This window comes from Peromyscus leucopus, chromosome 13 (genome assembly GCF_004664715.2).
Source record: "Peromyscus leucopus breed LL Stock chromosome 13, UCI_PerLeu_2.1, whole genome shotgun sequence".
Classification (NCBI taxonomy): Eukaryota; Metazoa; Chordata; class Mammalia; order Rodentia; family Cricetidae; genus Peromyscus; species Peromyscus leucopus.
Window position 1 is genome coordinate 52,592,893 of NC_051074.1, and position 22,222 is coordinate 52,615,114.

Sequence of the window (22,222 nt, forward strand, 5' to 3'; positions counted from 1 at the left end):
CTGGAGATGGTGCGGGGAGGCGGGCGCCTCTCCCTGGAGATGGTACATGGAGGCAGGCACCTCTCCCTGGAGATGGTGCGGGGAGGCAGGCGTCCGCTGGCCCTTTCTGCCCTGGCCCTAGCAAGGCCGCGGCTGAAGACTCAGAGCTGAGGTTTTCAATGTTGCCGGGAGGGGGCGCCCGAGGCAGCCTCCAGACCCAGGGGACTCAGACTCAGGAATTGCCTTCCCGGTCTAGACCTGTGACTTCTCAAGGGCCACAGAAGAAGAATCCACCTTTGGGATTCTCAGCTAGCACCATGTCTTAAAAACACACACACACACACACACCATATCACACACACACCATATCTCACACACACCATATATATGTGTGTGTGTGTGTGTGTGTGTGTGTGTGTGTGTGTGTGTGTGTGTGTGTGTGTGATCTTATGGGTGGAGGGAGGAGGAGGAGGAGGAGGAAGAAGGCTCTATCGCTGTCACCGCCGCTACTCTTGCCAGCCAACTTTGTGCCTCAGAGCAAGAAAGGCCCTGGTAGAGGCAGGGAAGCTACGGCTTGGGCCCGTGACCCATCAAGGTAGGACACTGAACTCTGCTGGGTAGAAATTTGTTTCTAAATCCTTCCCAGATGCTTTATAGTAAACATGAAATTAGTCATTTATGTGGAGTGGGTTGAGGAAGTAGTTAAAATCCGAGGCAGTGATTAACCTAATAAAGGGGCCGCTAGCCTCAAGAAGTCGGGGTGGGTGAGAGAGAGAGAGAGGCTGGAGGAAGCCCCTCTGCACCATTCACCTCATTTTTCCTGGTTTGGGCGCTGGTGGGACTCCCTAGACTTTTCCTCATGGCTTCTCTTCCGGGGCTCCTTCTTAAGGAAGGAGGTCTAGGGTGACGCCAACAAACGGCGTAGCTCAGAAGCGAACCCCTCCCACATTTTGCAAAGCCGCCCAGGACATTCTCAAGAGTGGGTGAACTTGCCAAGACCTTGCAGATGAGCCAGGGTTGGAGCTTAAGACCCGAAGTCTGGGTTCAGCCTGACTGCACAGTTCCGGAATTTGGTCTAGTTGTTGATTAGACTCGGCTGGGCCACCCTTTGCAGGTGATAGCAGCCTCCTCCAGGACAGCCACAGGGCAGCCTGAGCTGGGACCATGCTGGGAGTACTGGAGGTGTTTGCATGGCCTTGGAGCTGTGGGATTACCAAAATATATGGTATTTTCCTAGTCACAGTTCTATTATTGCAACTGTTATTACTTAAGGTCTTCGGATCCCCTGTGAAGAGTGTCTTCAATGGAGGCGTTACACACACACACACACACACACACACACACACACACACACACACACACTTTTTTTTTTCTGTGGTTCCTCAGTAGCAGAGAGGTGGCTTAGCTGTCTGTGCTTTACTTCCGTGGAGGCCTGACTCAAGCCTGGCATTTCTAACCGAGAGAGCTCAGCTCAAACACACTTGCAAACAGACCCACTCCAGCCCTGACTGCTACCAAGTGCCTGGGAAGAGAGGAAAGGCCGGTGGCCCCTCAGGAAGTTGAAGATAAGAGAGGAATGGAGAGCCTGCCCCTCAGGCTGTAGGAGAGGCCTGAGTCCCCTGGAGCAGTGACAGCCGGGGCAGCCTCTGTCTCCCAGTCCCTGAATTCAGCTCTAGGAATTCTTTCTCTTGAGAGACACTGAAGAGAGCGTTGCCCTCAGAGCTCCCAATGGAGGCCTACTTATCACAATTTCTGCACACGTCTCCTTGAAACATTAGATATTCCTAGGCCACCCAAATCGGCGCCTTCCCTCTTCACAATAACCCTAGCTGTGAGTGTATGTATGGGTGTGTGTGCATGGGTGTATGCATGTGTTCATGGGTGTGTGTGTTTGTGCATGGGTATGTGTATATGTATGGGTGTATGTGTGTGACTGGGTGTGTGTATGTATGGGTGTGTGTGCATGACTGTGTGTGTGTGTGTGTGTGTGTGTATGGGTGTGTGCATGGAGGCCAGGGATCTCCTTTATCGTTCTCTGTGTTATTTGTTGAAAGGGTCTCTCACTGAACCTGGAGCTCATCATTCAGCTAGGCTGTCTGCCCAGTGAGCTCCAGGGATCTGCGGTCTCCGCCTCATCTCCCACAGCGCTGCAATTACAGATGTAGACACTGTGCCTGCCAGGCTCTTTACATGGGGTCTGGAGATCTGAACTCAGACCCTCATGCTCACACGGCAGGTGCTTTACCGACAGAGATCTCTTTACCGACGGAGATCTCCCCAGATCCTATCCTTTAAAAACAACAACAACAGATCGCCATTTTCTCTCCTCGCTTGGGAGGAAAGTGTGAACCTTCTCTGGGTTGCGTTCATGTTCCCTTTCTGACTTTGCAGAAGTCTGGGAAAAGTCTGCTTTGCCTCTTCACACATACAAAGAACCACACAATAGACTCCAAATCCCAAGCTTGAGAGTAAAGGAACCCGGTGATGTAACAGTTTACCTGCTCATTTTACTGATGAGACAAACGAGCCCCAAGAGATAAGAGTCTCACTCAGGGTCACACAGCAAGTTAGGACAAGAACCCCGGACAAGTCTCGACTCCAGGGCTGTGCTCATTCAGAGGCGATACTGTACCTGAGTCTCTGTTGCTTGAGTCAAAGGTGAGGAGGCTTCATAATGATCTCGATGAAGACTGGTTCTGGATTCAGTGTTTGCTACGGTAAAAGAAAAGGGGTCAAGGGTCAGATCCGAGTCTCATGAACTTTCATACGAACCTTATCCGTACATGCTTAGCTCATGTGCATTTGGAGATGATAAGCACAGGCGTATGGCAGTACCAAGTACAACCCATAGTCTCTGTAGACATGTCTAAACACCTTGTACAGTGGGGCTAAGCTTTATATTCAGATTTTGATTTTCTTCTTTTCATTGGTCTTTAAAAGAACAAAAGTAGATACTTCGCGCTATTGGAATTCAGATAAAAGCTGAAATTAAAAAGGAAATATTGATGTAAATGAAACTGCTGATGCTGTTGGATATAAATTTTGTATGATCGCGCTTGGCTGAAATGGGACATTGCTTCTGAAAGCTTTCAGGAAGAGAGCAGAGATTTTCTCCTGCCCCTCAATGTGGAGGGTAGCAGGAGAGTGAGCCAGTGCAGGAAGAGAGGGAAAAGCCAGTGTGGCTGTGGGCATGAGGGCACACTCCACGCGAGCCAAAGTGGCAGTAGCTTGTAATCTCTTCTTTCTTTTTGAGACAGGGTTTCTCTGTGTAATCCTGGCTATCCTGGAACTCACTCTGTAGACCATGCTGGCCTCGAACTCACAGAGATCTGCCTGCCTCTGCCTCCTGAGTGCTGGGATTAAAGGTGTGCGCCACCACCGCCTAGCCAGTATCTGTTTCTTATAGGCTCATCATTTTCTGTGGTTCCTTAGCTTTTTTTTTCTTTTCTTCTTCTTCCTGATGTAAGGATGGCTTCTGTATAAACTTTCTTTCTTTCTTTTCTTTCTTTCTTTTCTTTTCAAGACAGGATTTCTCTGTTAGTTTTGGTGCCTGTCCCGAATCTTGCTCTGTAGCCCAGGCTAGCCTCAAACTCACAGAGATCCATCTGGCTCTGTCTCCTGAGGCTGGGATTGAAGGCATGTACCACCTCCACCCAGGCCAGGAACCAGAACCCAGGTGTCCTGAGCTTCGTCCTGTGCCTTCCTTCCACACCACCCTACATCACCCCCCATTGGCTTCACTTGGGCTTGCCACATCCCAGCTGCCTGGCCGGGATCCATCCCCAGGACAGAGCCACCCAGCTGCCTTGTGTTGCGATGAGGTTCACGTCTCAGTGACTTGAAAAAAAAAAAAAAAAAAACAACCCCTGGGCCTTTCAGAAAAGAAATGTATAAATCCTAACGCATAAGGGGAGTTCTTGCAACAGCGGGGGAATGAGTCAGTCAGCCAGAGTTCAAGAAATGTAAACACATCTTTAGATAGGAGACTGAAAAATCACTGAGGACTTCTCATCTCTTGGGTCAAGACCTTGGTAATTTACTGAGGTCTGTACTGTCGAGGAGGAGCTCAGACCCCAGCTGCATTCCTGTGAGATAAAGCCAATGGGGGGGTGGTGGTGGTAAAACTTCCTTCTGGAGCAACCCGGGGAGATCCGCCTCTTGTGCAACCCAGGCCATTGGCTGTCAACCTGGGGTGGGGCCTCCTTCCTGTCTGAGGAGCTGGTGTGCACCACCAAAGACCTCACACTGCTTCAGCCCTCCTTCCAGGCTGCTGGAAGCCGCTCCTGGCCTTTCTAGGACGAACATGTCTGCCGCTATTGAGATAAACAGAAAACACATTCCCTGGCTGCCCACCAGCCAGACTGATCAGATTTTCAAATGCTCCCATTAATCGAGCCGCGCGGGCTTTTAGAGAGGAGATAGCATTCCCACTAGATAACCAGGCTATTCCGGGGTGACCCCGCCTAGAGGGGTTTTAGCCTCAGCCCCTTCTGCCTGCCTTAAATCATGGCATTCTTCACCAAACACTCAAACCTTGGAAGGTGGAGAGCGCAACTGATTCTAGCCTGGAGTTCTGCTCCTTTAAATTTCCTTCTATTTACATCTGTGTTAACAATGTTTAATTCCCAAAATGCTGTTTTAAATAAAAATGAAATACAATTATATCTACCCCTGCTGTTTCAGAGTGTGGGGGGGAACTCTGCTGGGACCCATCTGGTAGCAGAAGAGAGACCTAACTCCAAGGAACTGCCTTATCAGGACAGGTGGGCCACCTGGCTCCTTCTGAGCGTGTCAGGGCTTGGTAAACATTGGCCCTGCAGGCTCTGAAATGGCCAAATGTTCTGTGGTTACCACGGCAGGAGCTGTTGGAGGTGCTGGCAGGAGCCTCTTGAAATCTCTTCGGGGCCTTTTTCCACACACCATTTCTCAAGAGCGGACCCTTTGATCGCCGGGGTGCTGGAGTAGAATTTCCTTCCTACCCTTCAGCATCACCGTCAGGCGGGAGATACATCTGCTGCCCCACGGCCCTCAAGGGCTGTGGCCTCCTCACAGCTTTGTTCAGAAGAGCCTCGCTGGCCCCAGCAGAAAGCAGGAAGACAAGGCCCCAGTGTCCGTCCTGGTACCTTCAAGGTTTTGTGGGTTTTGGTCATACATGGAAAATGCAAATGCAAATTCCAGATTATTAAAAAAAGAAATGCTTCCCAGGGTAAACTTAACTATAAAAGGAAGGAGACTGCCGTGCTGATGACCTTTCCTTAAAAATATCTAAAAATATTTTATGTGATGTGACTCAAGATGCTTGTGACCTATGGAGTGTTATAATAAATTTCAAGTCTGTTTGTTGAATGCAAGAGACCAAGACCGGGAAGGCCTGTTGGTGATGCCATTATCAGATTCTTAGGATAAGATTTAAGGTTTGTTTACGCTACACATTTTCCTTTTAAATCTTCCTGGCTGAGAAGGAGGGTGAGATAGAGATATTAAACAATTGCTAGGGACCCGAGAAGGCCTCCAGGCTAAAGACAAACCCCTGGGAGGTCCAGCTAAGGAGCCTGTCTAGAAAATATGAGTCAGTCAGAATTTAAATATGGACATGCCTTGCGGAATGTGAGAGCAGTATTTTTCTTCCAATTTGGGATATCAGTCCTTTTATTTACGTACATTTCTTAGACCTAGCTCGGTCTCTAGGGTCTAGCTTTTGGTTTGGGGAATATACACTTCTTTCGATAGTCCATCATATTTGTTTTTATGGAGAAGTCCAGAGGTTCATGGAAGTTTACCAAGCCTCAAATGGGAACCAAGCGGCTGCACTATGGAATTTAAATTTCAATTGTGTGGCAATAAATATCAATGACTTTAGAGACCCTCCAGTGAAGAGTTGTCTTAAGACTCTAAGCACATGCTGGGATACTGTCTTTGGCTGCCCTGGATGGCCTATTTCCTACCCTGCCTTCCCCTCCAGGTGCCCTGCTATCCAGGCATTACAAGTTGCTCATATTTCTCCCATTCTGCTATGTTCCCTAGCTCTCCTGAGGTCTTTCCCCCTCCCATTTGACTAGTTCCTACACATAGTCATAGAACTCTGCTATGGGTGTTTTTCTGTCCTTCCAAAGCCAACAACCTCCATCCTTCATAATCTATATTCGGACCTCATTCTACAACTGTGGTCCTCTTTAAGGCCTGGCTCTGTCTCTCAACTGTATTATTGTGCCTGGCATGGGATTTGTTGCTAGCAGATGGTCATCTGGTGTTGGCTGAATTAATGAATGAGCAATTTCCTTGTGCCTTGTAAAATAACCTGACTTACTCTCTCTGTTAACATGCTCCAATGTTGGTGCTTACATTAATTTTCAAGTGAAGAATTGTGGGGCTTAACCGTGCGATGTCCTCAGGCCACAGGGCAGTGTGAAGGAAGCCGGGGAGGGGAAGCATCCTGAAGCAATCTCTCATGGTTCAGTCACACAGATTCCCAAATGAAATGGAAAGTGATACTGTGGATTACTGGCTAATGAAAGTGATAACTTTTCGTTACTGTGATAAAAGAAAAGCTAACTTTTTAATTTTTATTTATTTATTTTTATTTATTTATTTATTTATTTATTTGATTTTTCGAGACAGGGTTTCTCTGTGTAGCTTTGCGCCTTTCCTGGAACTCGCTCTGTAGACCAGGCTGGCCTCGAACTCACAGAGATCCACCTGCCTCTGTCTCCCAAGTGCTGGGGTTAAAAGGTGTGCATCACCACTGCCCGGCAGAACTTTTTCTTATGCTCAGTGGCAAATCAGGGGACCAAGCCAAGGTCTCCTCCTCCGAGAACCGGAAGAGGAGCTGCATGAGACTGAGTGAAAGAACGGAAGGGAGGAGCCAGCACATCAGGAAACTGTAACAGTCATGGTAACCATGGCTACGACCATTATCATCACCAGCACATCCTCTCCGTCATCTCCGTCATCTTCCAGGCAGGGCTCCTCTTTAAGGGCCCCGAACTGCTCAGTTTTACATAAATGTAAGGGGACACAGAAACTCCCCCCGGAGGACGCCCCTGGCGAAGGGGCGAAGGTGGAACCAGCCTCCCACTGGGCTTCCTGCTTACACATCTTGCCGTCACGTCACGTCACGTCACGTCACGGGGACGTGATTGTTCTTTTCTCCTACTTTTGCAACCCCTGGGAAAAGCAGTCCCTCGCACGCACACCCCGCGTTGTAGTCCCAGCGTTAAGGCAGCAGGTTCCTCATTGCTGCCTCCCCAACTGAGCAACGAGGAAGACCACACACGGTTCTCCTCTCCATCAAAGACTGTTTTTAGGGGGAGAGCCTCTGTGTAATCACCCCTCTCTCCCCGGTCTGAAACAGGGGCAGCCATGCCTGTGGGTGGAGGCGGAGGGATGAAGGTTTGCATCCCTCTGTGGGGGAATGAAACATGAAAGGAGTCTGGGAAGAAGGAGGGATCGCCCTCAGTCCTGCACTGAAGACGCAGGCCACAGAGAGTTTGAGACGGCTTCCTAGTCCACCGTGGTGCGGGCTGAACTGTGCTCCACTGTGGCGGCCACCCGCCTCCTTCTCGTGATGGGAGTGGTGCAGCGTATATCCTGGACCACTCAGAGGTCGTCCCCGGGGACGACCCCTCCTGGGCCAGCTGAGTGCAATCATTTGGGAAAAGCCAACTTCTCTAAGATTTCTGCTCAATGCTGCTAGCCAGTGGGCTTTCCAGGAATAACTAACTCACGAGGACTCCACATTTCTCAGACATCCTAAGTACATCTCATTTCCTATTGACTGCTGTATTTGGGGGGTGGGGGTGGGTTTTGTATTTTTGGAAGTCTAGGTATGTCATAACATGCTCATGAGCTGAATGATACTGAGAAGCCGGGGTGACTTTTAAAGAGAAAGCTGACTTTTCAGGGGTATTGGGCCCTTCCTCTTTATGAGGGAGACTAGGATGGACAAATCCTGTTTTTCACAGACTGAAAAACAATCAAGAATTTTAACTAAGAGTTTGAAAAAAAGGTTCAGTTTCTTTGCCCTAAGACGGGGGGGAGGGGGAATATAAAGTCAATGGATGCCTGGATTTAAGCCTGGCCATGAGTGGCATGGCTTTGAAACGCTGTGGGTGCCTGTGGAGAGGAGGCTGGTCTAGCATTCCAAAGCCATTGAGGAGAAGGCCGATTTTATGCAAGGTTTTTTAGAGGTGAAGCCCGGCAGGGCCCACGGTGCTGAAACTGTGAGCAGAGAATCTTTGATCAGCAGGAGCACCGCTCAGCTGACCTGGGAGCCGCAGGTGCGTGATGCCACTCAGGCCCCAGTTTCCAAATGAGTCGGGACCGGGACCGGGGCAGGCAAGAGAGGCTCTGGCCCCAAAGACAGACCTTTTTTTATTATTTTTATTTATTTTTTCAATCTGATAGCGTCACCCGGGGTGAGAGTTATTGTAGCTGTCCTTGTTAGCCAGACTGAAAATGGGTTCAAACAGTGCTGTTTTTATGGCTGAAGAGAGAAGGCTGAGAGACCCAAGAAAGACTGCAAGGGACAGAGGTGGGGGAAGGGGGAGGGGAGGAGGGAGGAAGAGGAAAGGTGGGAGTAATAAGGAAAGAAATAAAATCACAGAGCAGCTTAGAAAATTTAAGATGGAAGAGACGCATCTTCCAGGTGAATTACCCACCCAAACACAAGTACTTGCCCTTTTAAAATTCATCTTGCTCTGTTAATCTGGTGCTGACACTAAGTATACTGGAGTTTGCCAAAGAAGGGGCAGCGTGGATCGGCATGGCTTGTGTGTGTGTGTGTGTGTGTGTGTGTGTGTGTGTGTGTGTGTGCTCACTCACTCGCGCACGCGCGCCTGTGCCCGCGAGTGTCTGCTTCGTGCACACACAAGCAGTCACAGGCCCGCCCAGAAGAACCCAGGCTGAGAAAGCAACCTGGAATCCAGAGAGCCAACCGTGAGGGAGGAAAAGCCATAATTAGTGTTAATTGTCGGCCCTCCAGTTCAAGAATGGATGCTCTGGAGAATGGAAAACGAGAACAAACATTAATTATTGAGTAGGGACTTTGGAGACAGACACTCTGGATTAAAAGGAGAGAGATAAATTGCATAATGAATGTTAATTTTCCCTCCTAGAATTGAGCGGTCCGGTGGTTGAAAGGGGAAAGGGGGCTGGATCAGTCCTGGAGGAGGAACCTCCCCGTGAGTGGGGGTGGGAGGGCGGAGGAGGGCTCCACGCGCTCTCCATCAGGCTCCCCAGCCGCTCCCTTTGTCTCCTGGGTCCTAAGAAATCTGCTCTCAGGCTTTTCCTTAGGACGCTTTATCACTACCCCAGCTGACTGCTAGGAAGGAAGCCCAAGCATTTCTCTATAGCCAAAACCCCAGCCGCGCCCCTGGCTGCTTTTCCTTAAACTGGCGGGAATGTGACTGGAAGTGAGGGAGCCCCGGGAACTGTGGTCCTGTGGTGCTGCCGGGGGTGGGGGTGGGGTGGGGGTGGGAGCGGGGGTGGGAGCGGGGGTGGGGGGGTTGGGGACGCGGGCGCATGTGGGCTCCAGGGCCTTAGTGGTTGTTTTATCTTAATTACAATATAGCAGATAAACAGCACCCCCCCACACACCCCACATTGGCAATTTCTTAACTGAAAGTAAAAACAGAATAGGGTAATTGTGGCCAATTTTGTGGACACTCTGCAAACAGGCTTGTCTCTGGCTGCTCTGGTTTCATCCCCACTAGCAGGCTGTGGCCCTGAGAGGCCTGCACTTCCTGTACCTGCTGAGTCTCCGACATCATGGGCTGCCGTCTGAATGAGGGGTGGCTGGAGTCTTCTACCTCTTCTCGACTGTCCCCTCACGAAGGCTGGCACACACACACACACACACACACACACACACACACACACACACGTTGGGTTGCAGGGCATCCCTTCTCAAACTCCTTGGTGTCTAAAAGGGAGCATTTTCAGCTCTGGCCTGGCACACAGGCTTTCCTTGGTCTGGCCCTGGCCTGCCTTTCAGCCCCAGCACGGTCTTTGGACCGGGTTCTGAGTCCATGCATACAGGGCCACATGCTCTCTGCTTCCCTGCGCTTGTCTCTGTTCATACCAGTCCCCAGCAGCCTGTTTTTTTCCCCCCCACTTCTCTGTTTCCTCACTTCTACTGATCTCAAAGGTCTGTGCAAACGGGAATCCCTCGGTGAAAGCCCTTCCGAGTATCCTAGGCTAGACCTAGTGACGCCTTTAGCAGCCCTGCGTTGGGTTGCTTGGGCCTCGATCACAGCTCTGCTTTGCCGGAGACCAGAAGGTGCTTGTGAATCTCTTTGCCACCTGGATTGTGAGGTCCCTACGCAGCAGCCCCAGTGCTGGTCCAGAGCCCTGGGAGTGAGTGAGGAAAGCGAGGCAGGCGACTGCGCAAGCGTGTCCCTGCGGAAGAAGGCGAGCATGTGACAAGTGGCTTTCCAGACATTACTCCTTTATTTCTCTTGCACATAAGAGTCCAGAGGTAAGTGGGCAAACCAGGGTAGCGTTGCTCCGATGGAGTTATCTGGGCACCTGGTTCTTTATAACTTATTGCTTTGTCATCCCATAGAACATGGTTTTTCTTTTTCTTTTCTTTTCTTTTTTTTTTTCTTTTTTTTTTTTGAGCTGAGGATCGAACCCAGGGCCTTGTGCTTGCTAGGCAAGGGCTCTAGCGCTGAGCTAAATCCCCAACCCAAACGTGGTTTTTCTTCCACGTGGTTGAAACTATTCCCCCATCGCAATCAAGTGCAACGGTAAAGAGAGACCGGTGAATAAAGAAATGTCTCGGAAGTCACATGGGTAATTTCCATTCACATTGATCACATAGCCAGACAGACCTAGGGACAAGACGCGCTGGGAAGTACGGTCTCGAGTTAGGTGTCCATATGTCCACCTAACAGTCAAGGATGCGGATCCAGATTGATAACGGAGGAACGGACATTGGGGAACCATTGAAGGCTCTGCTATTACCTGTTTCAACCAATGTTTCTTTGCGTTTTCTGTAAGGGTTGTGGGGGACCAGCCCCCACATTTATTTACCCCAGAGACTCTTGAGGAATGAGGGACAAGAGACTTAGAGGAGAGAAACAGAGAAAAAAAATCACAGGATAGACTCAAGCAGACCCGGATCCTTATCCACCAGCCCCGACTGGCTCTGCCCCAGGATATTTATAGGAATGCCAAGGGGTGGAGCAAAAGACCTCATCCCCGAGCACAGCCAAGTGCAGACTATTTCAGACACCTGCACTCAGGCCCGTGGTCCAATCATCCTCTCTATGCAGACCTGCTGGGTAAAGCCATCAGGAACCTGAAAATGGTCTCCAACAAAGAGTCACCTGTTTTCCAAGATGTTCAGAAGTAGATTAGAGGAATTTATGGCAGGAATTTTAAGTCCAAAAGAGGAACGACAACAAGAGTGAGAAGAACTTTGACCAAACAGGGTACAGGAGCATGTGGATTTACCACACAGAAGTTGTATGACTAAGGGAAAAAAGAAATCACACATTTCTGGCCCCCCAGTTCTCTTAATCTATAAAATAAGAGGGCTTTCAAACTGTGGTTTTCTGGGCTCAGGCAGCTGAGTCTGGACACTCTGTAATCCAGACAATATCTTAGGAAGGGAGGAGTTATCTGGGCTGTAGATGCTCTGGGAGGGGCACAGACTAACTCTCCTTCATTCCGGCAACCCATATCTGTTTTATCTGTCGGTGCCCTCAGCAAGTCTCATTAAGTGCTTCCTTTGCATAAGCATTGGTGATAGTAATCTACAGATTTCCTCTTGATTTTAGGGACTCCTAAAATGGAAGGAAAGCAGGGGAGACAGAATTTGTGCCTTCACAGGCTCCGTAAAAATGACGCAAGTACTGTCATCTGCAATAATAACAACAACAACAACAAAACACCAGGAAATTAAGTATGCTCAAGCACTTAGTGTGCTCTTTTCTTCCAAGAAGGAGTTTGTTTCTGAGACGGGTCTGGGGATGCACAGAGGTAATCCGAGCCCACGGGAGGATGGCTGAGAGTTTGAGGCCGGTTTGGGCTACACACTGAGCCTCTACAACAACAGTAATAAAATTTCTAGCAGGTTCAGAGGAGAAAAGATTAAAAAAAAAAAATTCTCTTTGGCTTTGGGGGGTGATTGTAGAGGGGTGATGATGCCAGCTTCCATGGGAACCTCAAGAGGTCTTTGCCAAAGGAAAGGAAAGAGCCAGGTGTGGTGGCTCAGGCCTATGACCCCACCCAGCACTCAGGAAGTTGAGGTAGAAGGATGAATGTTCAGGGCCTGCTTTGTAGTGAGATCCGGTCCAAAGAGAACAGATGGGAGGCAGAGGCAGGCAGATCTCAGTGAGTTCGAAGCCAGCCTGGTCTATAAGAAGAGTTCCAGGACAAACCAAGACGGTTACTGAGACGGAAACCCTGTCTCAAAAAATAAAACAAACAAACAAACAAACAAACAAAAAAAAAAAACAGGAGAAAGAAAAAAAAAAGGCAAGAAAGTCCTTAGCATCTGGAGGGACTTTTGATGCTGGCCATCAAGGCGTGGTCAGTGCCCGTTGTGGAGGCCTTACTGGTTTCTTGATGGTGAGAGAAAAGAGCCTGGCTTCCTTCTGAAGACTGGGATAGATTGTTGTCAAACTGTCCCTCCTGAAGTACGAGACAGACCTGATTTAGTCTAATGCTGAGACTGATGGGAATTTCCTGCAGTCACTATAAGGTTTACTTATCAACTAGGGTTAAGTGTAGGGCAGAAACCGCTCAAGTAGTCAGGGAAGAAACAGGGCTGTAAACTGGTTGAAACTGCCTGTGGTGATTTGAATGAAAATGGCCCCCCATAGTCTCAGAGGGAGTGACATTATTAGAAGTGTGGCCTTGTTGGAGGAGGTGTGGTCTTGTTGGAGTAGGTGTGGTCTTGGAGTAGGAGTGGCCTTGTTGGAGTAGGTGTGGCCTTGTTGGAGGAGGTGTGGTCTTGTTGGAGTAGGTGTGGTCTTGGAGTAGGAGTGGCCTTGTTGGAGTAGGTGTGGCCTTGTTGGAGTAGGTGTGGCCTCGTTGGAGGAGGTGTGGTCTTGTTGGAGGAGGTGTGGCCTTGTTGGAGGAAGTATGTCACTGTGGGGGCAGGCTTTGAGGTTTCAGAAGCTCAAGCCAGGCCCAGTGACTGTCTCTCTTCCTGCTGCCTACAGATCCAGATGTAGAACTCTCAGCTCCTTCTCCAGCATCATGTCTGCATATGCACACCACCATGTTTCCCACCATGATGATAATGGACTAAACCTCTGAAGTGTAAGCCAGCCCCAATTAAATGTTTTTCTTTATAAGAGTTGCCATGGTCATGGTGTCTCTTCACAGCAATAAGACCCTAACTAAGACATGGCCTTTTAGCATATTGTCTTCATGAGCTTGGTGCCAACATAAGTAGCCCGAACTTATATGTCTCTGTCTCACTTCCCCCTTCCAACTCTCATGTAAGCAAGGCAGAGATGGGCGGAGCACAATTTTCACTCCGTCCCCTAGCTGCAAATGTTATGTGGGAAATGTAGTTTTTAGCTTTCTAGCGTCTACAGTACAGGAAGGTGGGATGCCCAACAACTCTACCCAGCCATGTTTTCCTTTACTCAGACTTTTGATCTGAGATCAATAGAACTGATAACATCTGACAACATTATTTCTTGTGGGTTATTAGCCAACACTGATTGGGCAGGAGCAACAATGTGAATTGTTACCACATGGGTCTCTTTCTTTTTGCCTTCCTCTCCTTCTTCCCACCCAGAGGTGGATGTACTGTGGACTGTATGATTCAGAACTGAGGTTTGGAGAAGGAAAGCAGGAACGATCGGAACCTAGTGAATGCTGAGATCCTGTTTCAAGCTGAGAGAACAGAGGCCCCACTGAGGGAGCCTCCTGAGTAAGGGGCTGTTAGAGCTGAGAGGTACCCTAGAAACCATCAGTTTAGCATTTTCCAAAGTATGCTCCCCCAAAAAGATTTAGAACTATGTGGCACTTTGCTGAAAACAAAAAGCATTCAGTGATCAAGCAAGTTTGAGAAGCATTATGGCTCTGAATCCCTCGGAGGCATGATTCTACATCAGGAATCTGCTTACGGCTAGCAAATGCATTCGACCTCAAAGCCCTTGCCTTTTTTGCGTACTGTCCATAACTCCTCCAGGACTGGTGTACCATGGGATACATGCTAGGAGGACCGGATGTCAAACCAACTTTCTTTTTTCCATATGAAGAGGCTGAGGTTCCAAAGGAGTGAAGTTGTTTTATCCATGATCACCAAAGCCACAGGCGGTAGATTGGGTCCTGGGACCCAAGACTGTGGGCATTTAGTTCAGAGCCCCTTCATTTTCCTCACACAGACTCACTGGAAGGTGTTCCTTAAATTTCTAGGCATCATCTTTACAACAGGTGGGAAGGGATAAACTCCTGAAGGGAAACCACACTGTCCCATATCCACCAACATGGAAAGACGCTCCCTGACCCAGGACTCAACAGAGAAAATGGGTTATTCGTTATTGCAACACGAATTATCCCCGACCTAGTGAACTGAAGCAATGAGATTTACTCATCTCCCACAAATTTGGGGTGGGAGTCTGGGAGTGACGTACATGTGGGATTCTGGTTCCGTCGTCGTAAGGTCACAGTCACAACGTCAGGGAGGAGTTTCGTCATCTAAAGGCCTAGCCGGGAGCCAGCCTCTGGGAGGCTGAGGCAGAAAGACCTTTGCGTTCCAGACCAGCCAGGGTGACAGTGAGACCAAACCAAAATAACCACAAAAAACTCCTCCTACAAAACGTCTTCCTGCTCATGTTGCAACTTGATCCCCGCCCTGTGCCCCAGAGCTGAGAGGTGGTGAGACCTTCGGTAGGTGTTTGGGCTTTGCCTTCAGGAGGGACAGGGTGTGATGCTCCTCCCCGAGGGGTGGGCTCATTTTTGAGGCAATGAGGGTGTTGTCATGCTGCTGAGTGTACATCAGTTATTGTAGGAGTGAGTTCTTAGAACTCGAGTGTACTAACTTGCTACCCTTTGTACTTTTATTTTATCAGCACTCCCCACCTCCCAAGCAGGTGCTGATGTAATGCTGCGCTCTGGGATTCCTCGGTCTCCAGAACAATGAGCCAGAAGAAGTCTCTGTTCTTTACAGATCACCCAGGCTCACGTATTCTGTTATGGCAACTGTGGTGGTTTGACTGTAATTGGCCTGGTTTTCTGTGTTGCTTTGGTCCAGTATTTCCTCGCTATTCTTCCTCCCCTGAGTTTTGCAATGGTAATGTATATCCTGTGGCATTATATGTTGGAGGTATGCATTTTGCATTTTGATATTATTACAAGCTTATGGGGCCAAGGAGTAGAATGTGGTAGTTTGAATATAATTGACCCACATAAGCTGGGCGGTGGTGGCGCACGCCTTTAGTCCCAGCACTCAGGAGGCAGAGCTAGGAGGATCTCTGTGAGTTCGAGGCCAGCCTGGTCTACAGAGCAAAATCCAGTACAGGCACCAAAACTACATGGAGAAACCCTGTCTTGAACCCCCCACAAAAGACACCCTCCCCATAACCCCCCCATAAAAACTCAAACAAAACAAAACCCTGACCCATATAATCTCACAGGGCATGGTACAATTAGGAGGTGTGGCTTTGTTGGAGTGGGTGTGGCTTTGTTGGAGGAAGTGTGCCACTGTGGGGGTGGGCTTTGAGGTTTCCTATGCTCAGGATACCACCCAGTGTCTCAGTTGATTTCCTGTTGCCTGCAAGATGTGGGACTCTCAGCTACTCCTCCAGCGCCACGTCTGCCTGCCGCCACCATACTTCCTGTCATGATGATAATGGACTGATCCTCTAAAACTGTAAATATAATATTTTCTTGATAAGAGTTGCTGTGGTCATGGTGTCTCTTCACAGCAATAAACAAAAACAAACAAACAAACCCTGAGACAACAACAGAGCCAGTCAGTGGTGGCGCACACCTTTAATCCCAGCACTCTGGAGGCAGAGGCAGGCAGATCTCTGTGAGTTCGAGGTCAGCCTGGTCTACAGAGAGTTCCAGGACAGCCAGGGCTGTTACACAGAGAAACCCTGTCTCGAAAAACAAAACAAAACAAACAAAAAAGGACAGCAACAGAGAGTGGGCTAAGACAGACTGTTTCCAAAGCCGTATACCTCACTTCTGTCCACATCAGTATTGGACATGAGCCAGCCACTGTAACCTTTTGAAGGGAGATATGTGAAGCGGACATGTATTAAACCACCAGATCAGGAAAAGCTGCATGGGTCAGGATGCTAATTATATGACAAAACAGAGCAGCAAGGGTAAAACAAACAAATAAGCAAATGGGAAACACTCTTGGGGTTAAACATCCACTTAGGGCAAGGCTGAAGGTTGATTAAGAACTCTGAAAGAGGTTGGGAATTGAAGTCTACATGGAACCTGAGGTCCCAACTTGAATTCTTGGCTCCGACATCTTTGAATCTCTCTCAGTATGAAACTAGTGAATAGAAGGACTCTTGAGAGGAAATGTGTGCGGCTGGCACTGTGATGAGAAGAATATTTGAGGATTTGTATCAGGGATAAGCAATTCAGAGAGCGTGTCCAATGCTTGACTTAGACCCTTCCAAGCCAACTTTTCTTTTTGTAAGCCTTTGAATTCTGGGAGTGTTGCAATAGGCCCAACATGAGCTGGAGAGCCAAATTCCAATGCTTCACATCTTTTCTCTCCTCTCCTTCTTCTAAAGGTTATATTCATCTCTCTCTGCTGTTTGAAAGCGAACTATCATGATCTAATTGCCTAAGAATTTATCTCCAAATAGTTGTTGACAGAGCCTTACAGTTTCAGGAGGATCAGATAGATCATATTCCTTCTTTGACTTAAGAATTTTTTTTCAGTATTAAAAAAAAAATTATGCTCTCTCAAGAACTTTTGTGTGGCACCTGGGGTATTCAGTCAGTCAACACGCATTTCTTGGACATAGGATAAAGAGAGGAGGTTCCCTAGGACTCATATGTTAGAGAGCCAAACTGAAAACAGATGCAGATAAATCCAAAATCACAAAGGTGGGACTGAGAGAGAGGAAAGGGGTGAGATTACATCTAGGTAATTGTATGGAGGGAGGTAAAATTATTCAGGAAAATGTCCTGGAAAAGCTGAACTTAGAGCTTGTCTAAATCCTTGGAGGGACGACTCAGGAATAGGCCTGGAGAGAAAAGACTGGAAACTGAACATTTGGGCCATCAAGGGATGATGGAGAGCTCACTGGAGGGCAGGCTGGAATGTGTGGGAGATGATGCTGGGAGGGTTGTGGAAATGGCAGCCGAGGTACATTGAGACTGAGGATGTAGCTCAGCCGTGGACCTCCTGCCTGGTGTGTGGGAGGCACTGGGTTCCACTCCTAGCGCCAAAATTAATGTAAGTAAGTAAAATAAAATGTAAAAGATGGATCTGAGTAAAATCGAACTTTCAGAGTCTCTGGTGGTAGAGGAAGTCTTCCACAAGGGGGAAAGAACTTTCAATATAACTCCCTGTCGGATCAAACCAAAGATCAAATGATCAGAACCCCCAAATCCACAAACAATTCAAGACAGAACAACAGAAATACTCCTTCAGGGGCTGGAGAGATGGCTCAGCAGTTAAGAGCACTGGCTGCTCTTGCAGAGGACCAGGGTTCAACTCTCAGCACCCGCAGTTTGCTCACAACCATCTGAAACTCCAGTTCCAGAGAATAGGACGCCCTCCTCTGGCCTCTGAGGGCACTGCACGCACATGGTGCACAGACGTGTGCAGGCAAAACACAGATACACATAAGCACAGTCTCCAAAAGTGTGCTTCAGTGAATGGAGTCTCTTAGAAAGGTCGACCTGGCCGGGCAGTGGTGGCGCACGCCTTTAATCCCAGTACTCTGGAGGCAGAGGCAGGCGGATCTCTGTGAGCGAGATCCAGGACAGATACCAAAACTACACGGAGAAACCCTGTCTTTAAAAACTAAAACAAAACAAAACAAACAAACCAAAAAGAAACTGTTCTTTGGATCATTGTAGAAAGATGTGAGTTTAAGATATTTCCTCACCTTCTGAAGCACCATCCAATCACCATCAAGACGGCCAACCACACTGAGGAAAAGCTGGAGGGAGAGAGACTGCCTAGCTGATTCATTCAGCAAGAGCACAGTGGATGCTTCTGAATTTCAGAAGCAAGTGGGAATGGGTATGTCGTCCTTCGGATGGGGAGAAGATGCAGACAAGTCTCCATTTATTTAGCCTAAGTTGTATTTCTCTTTCTCCCTCTGAAATTGGGGTGGGGGGTGTTTGCTGGGACTCCAACTCAGGACCCTGTGCATGCCAGGCAAGCACCCTCTCCCAAGTCCATTCCAGTCCCTGAACTCCTCCTTTTCAGTGAACACTGGCTATGATCCAGCTTCATGCGTTAGGAACTGGGACGGGAGCTGAAAGTACTGACGTGTCTGAAGCATCCTATCTACATGGCAGCAACAGACACAATACTTAAACGTTTCTGTTTCTGCTAGTTGCCTTTGCATTGTCCAAAGAGAAGCTGTTTCTCCCGGAACCGCGTGGACAAATGTGCTGCGGCAGGTGACTGGCCCATTTGTTTCCCCGGCTGTCCCACCATCTGTACCACGGAGAGTCCTTCCAACTGTCTCGCTCCTGCTCCAACAGATTCAGACCCAAGATATTTAAAAAGCCATCTTCTGGTATAACCAAATGGGGATGGGAGTTCTTGGATGCCGAATTCAGAAGCAAATGCATCGTACCTCCCGACTTCCCAGAAATCCCTATGATGGGTTGGAACTCACAGCAATAGTCATAGCCTATAAAATGCAGCCAAGGGATCTCTCTCTCTCTCTCTCTCTCTCTCTCTCTCTCTCTCTCTCTCTCTCTCTCTCTCTGTGTGTGTGTGTGTGTGTATCTTGTCATTGTGGGTGAGCAACCATGGACACAGAAATATCATCAGGCTACATAGAGGACAAGCCAGGGCTATGGAAATCTGGCCCCGATTCCAGGCCCTTCTCATTAAGCCAGTTGTGACATAACCCACCAGTGCGTGCAGCTTTTAATCTTCCTCATCAAGGGGGCTGCTGGCTGCACCAGCTCATGCAGGCCCAGCCCGATGGTTTCTGGGTGGTTGACACTCATCACCCTCCGACTTCATTTCTTTTTTTTTTTTTTTCCTTTGCAAAATGGCCATTGCCCAGAGCCAGCGTCTCTCTTCCAGAAAGCTGCCGTGCCAAAAGGGGTTTTGGAAACTGCCTCACTGTCTGTCAGGAGCCAGGTGACTCACAGCAGTGAACCAACGCACATAACAAGGATGCCTGATTGGATTACCAATTAGCCACCTCCACCTCAGGAGCGTGGTTGGAAAGAAAAGAAGGTCCTGTTTAGATTGGGCAAATACCAAAAGGGCTTTATCATCCCGATCAAGGCATCAGCATGGCACACTAGAGCTCTTCCAAGCCATTCCCCTGCACCGCCTGTCTCCAGATGTTCCGGCAAGAGGGAACTTGTTCCTCGAACATAGGGTTATTGTGTCTGGACCACAGAGGAACCTCTGTGTCAGGGAGTGGGAGAAGCTGGCTGCTTCACGTCTGCTGCTTTTAATGATGCCTCTGTGGCCGCTGGGAACCTTTGGGAACCGAAAACAAGGCTGCCCTGGAGTGTGCTTTCTTACCTTGTCCCTGTGGCAGCGCCTCTGTTCCCGTGAGCTCCTCGAGCGACAGACAGACGTTTTCACCATCTGGACTCCGCACGAAGTGTCCCAGTGTGGGGTCTCTGGAATTGTCTTGAAAGTAAGAATATGCATGGGCAGCGTTAGCCTCAGGGCAGGTGAGGGAGGCCGAGCCTGGCTGTACTTCCTGAGCCCAGGTGGGGTGTGAATGGAGATGCTGGTGTGTCCTCCGCTCGCCAGCGTTCACTGAGGCACCTGGCAGAGTAGGCTTATTGCCTGGGCCCTTTCTTCTGGGGGTCATATGAGATAGAGGGGCTTCCACGAGCCACACCACACCCATGCAGAGTCTGGAGAAGGTAGCAGCTCTGGGCATTTTGAGGGCAGTTCTAGGCCAGTGTGGCCTCCTCCAGTTGAGTGTGGCCTAGTCTGTGGGCCCACAACCTGGTGATTCCTGCTTTTGCTTTTCCTCCTAGTCGATGCCTTTGTGTGGTATTCCACGTGTGTGATCACAGACTGCGACCAAGTGCTGGGGCTATACAGGAAGTCCAGCCCAGGCCGCACAAAGAAGCTGTCTGTCTCTTGGTTACTTGCAAAGACTCAAGGTGTATTTGTAAACTTACCATGAAAGAAAAAAAAAACGTATGTTCCTCCTCTGCTCCCAGTCCTGACACAGAAAACACCTGTGACCAGGTGGGTGGAGGTTTTCCTTGCCAAACCATTCTCTAGAGACAACAGCAGGGGGGCTTTCTATACTTCTGCTCAATGCTGGCGTCTCTACCTGGAGTAACGTCAGTTCCTCAGGTTAAAGGCTCAGACCTACAAGGCTGTCCCCATTTTAACTGTTGACTGCAAGTCCCCATGTTGTAGAATATTATTTTAAGTTACATTTGTTTGTGCTGTGGAATATTTGTTTAATGATGCAAAGATGTGTTGCAGTCTTTCATGTTGCATTTGTTGAACTCTGTAAAGCTGTGTTTCTGTGCCTGTCTAAAACACCTGATGGTCTAATAAAGAGCTGAACGGCCAATAGCAAGGCAGGAAGAAGGATAGGCCAGGCTGGTGGGCAGAGAAAATAAATAGAAAGAGAAAAAGAGCAAGGAGACCTAGAAGCCAAAGAAGGAGGAGGACTCCAGGGGACAACCACCCAGCGACACAGCCAGACACGGAGTAAGAGTGAAAGTAAGATTTCAGAAGTAAGAAAAGGAAAAAGCCCAGAGGCAAAAGGTAGACAAGATAATTTTAAGTTAAGAAAAGCTGGCTAGCAACAAGCCAAGCTAAGGCCGGGCATTTATAATTAAGAATAAGACTCCGCATGTGATTTATTTGGAAGCTGGGTTGTGGCTCCCAAAAGAGCAAAAACAACCAACTCCACCCCCATTTGTGGCCTGTGTTCTAACCCACCAGCTATAAACCAGGCTTCCATGACTCCCTCCTTGAATCTGATACTTTCTTAGGACACTCAGGGCTACTAATGTGTCCTCAGGAATGTAGCCCACAGCCAGTGAGATGCACAGGGTGGGGAATGGAGCTTCCACACCCTCTCTGAGCATACGTGACCCCATTAGCATAATCTCCATCATTATCCAAGAGGCTCCCCATGAGCAAGAAGAGACACTTCTGGAAATTCCATGGGTTTTTAGGTCTGTGACAGAAACCAGGGGCAAAAGCTAAATATAGTTCATATCATATTAATCTTCCTTTTCCTGTTTCCAAAAAGGGGCAGTAGAAAGGCAGGCCTCTAGCTGGAGTGAATGCTGAGGGGCATGTACATAATTCACTTACAAACATATACATGTGCGTAAAGATACAAACGCATGTGCATACATGTGCATACTCTCAAAAGACAAACGTACATAATGCACAGCCACATGCATGCAGGCATGCAAGCTTATACACATGCCACATACAACAATGGCACAATGCACTGAAACATGCACTCTGTCACAGGCTTGAATGCGCCTTAGACGTGTGCTGTCACATGCTCAGACACAGAGAGGTATGCATCAGGCACACAGCACACACGTGTACTCACATGGGCAGATGAGCATACATATACTACCAAGCACACTGAGATCCATGAGTATACACACACTCACACACACTCACACATGCACACACATCCAACATATACACTTGGGATTTCTTGTCTTAGTCATGACTGTACCGTTCTAGTATAATCATATTTTCCGGTATGCGTGCGTGCATGTGTATGCACGCGCTATGATTTATCTAGGGTTATTGACCTCCAGGAGGGCCCCTGGTGAAGAAGGGACCCTCGTCAAGCTTGGGCCGTCTGTACCATGGATGAGGGGACGAAGCTGAGAAAAAAAGTCTCGAAGGCATTTGTGTGGAAAGAGGGGGGAGGGAAGGAGGGATTTGATTGTGACTCCCTCAGCCCTAAACAGAGAAACTGCAAACACAGAACAGAGTTATTGACTTACATATTTAATTCATGCTTACAAGAATTCAACCCCACACGCTTCGGGGGACAGAATGAGAGACGGAAGGGGAGACAGACAGGGCAGGGAGAGAGTGGTTGATTTAAATAGAGCCTCCCTGTTTCTGAGCAGCATGAAAGGG

General features: G+C 48.6%; 1 protein-coding gene across 1 annotated transcript in view; it reads right to left on the reverse strand.

The window, feature by feature from the left end:
• Kiaa2012 (KIAA2012 ortholog) overlaps nt 1-22,222 on the reverse strand; it is a 114,489-nt gene that overhangs the window by 52,224 nt on the left and 40,043 nt on the right. The window contains 2 exon segments of the mRNA XM_037210453.1: nt 2,612-2,691; nt 19,646-19,756. Of these exon segments, the coding sequence (XP_037066348.1) occupies nt 2,612-2,691; nt 19,646-19,756 (191 nt within the window).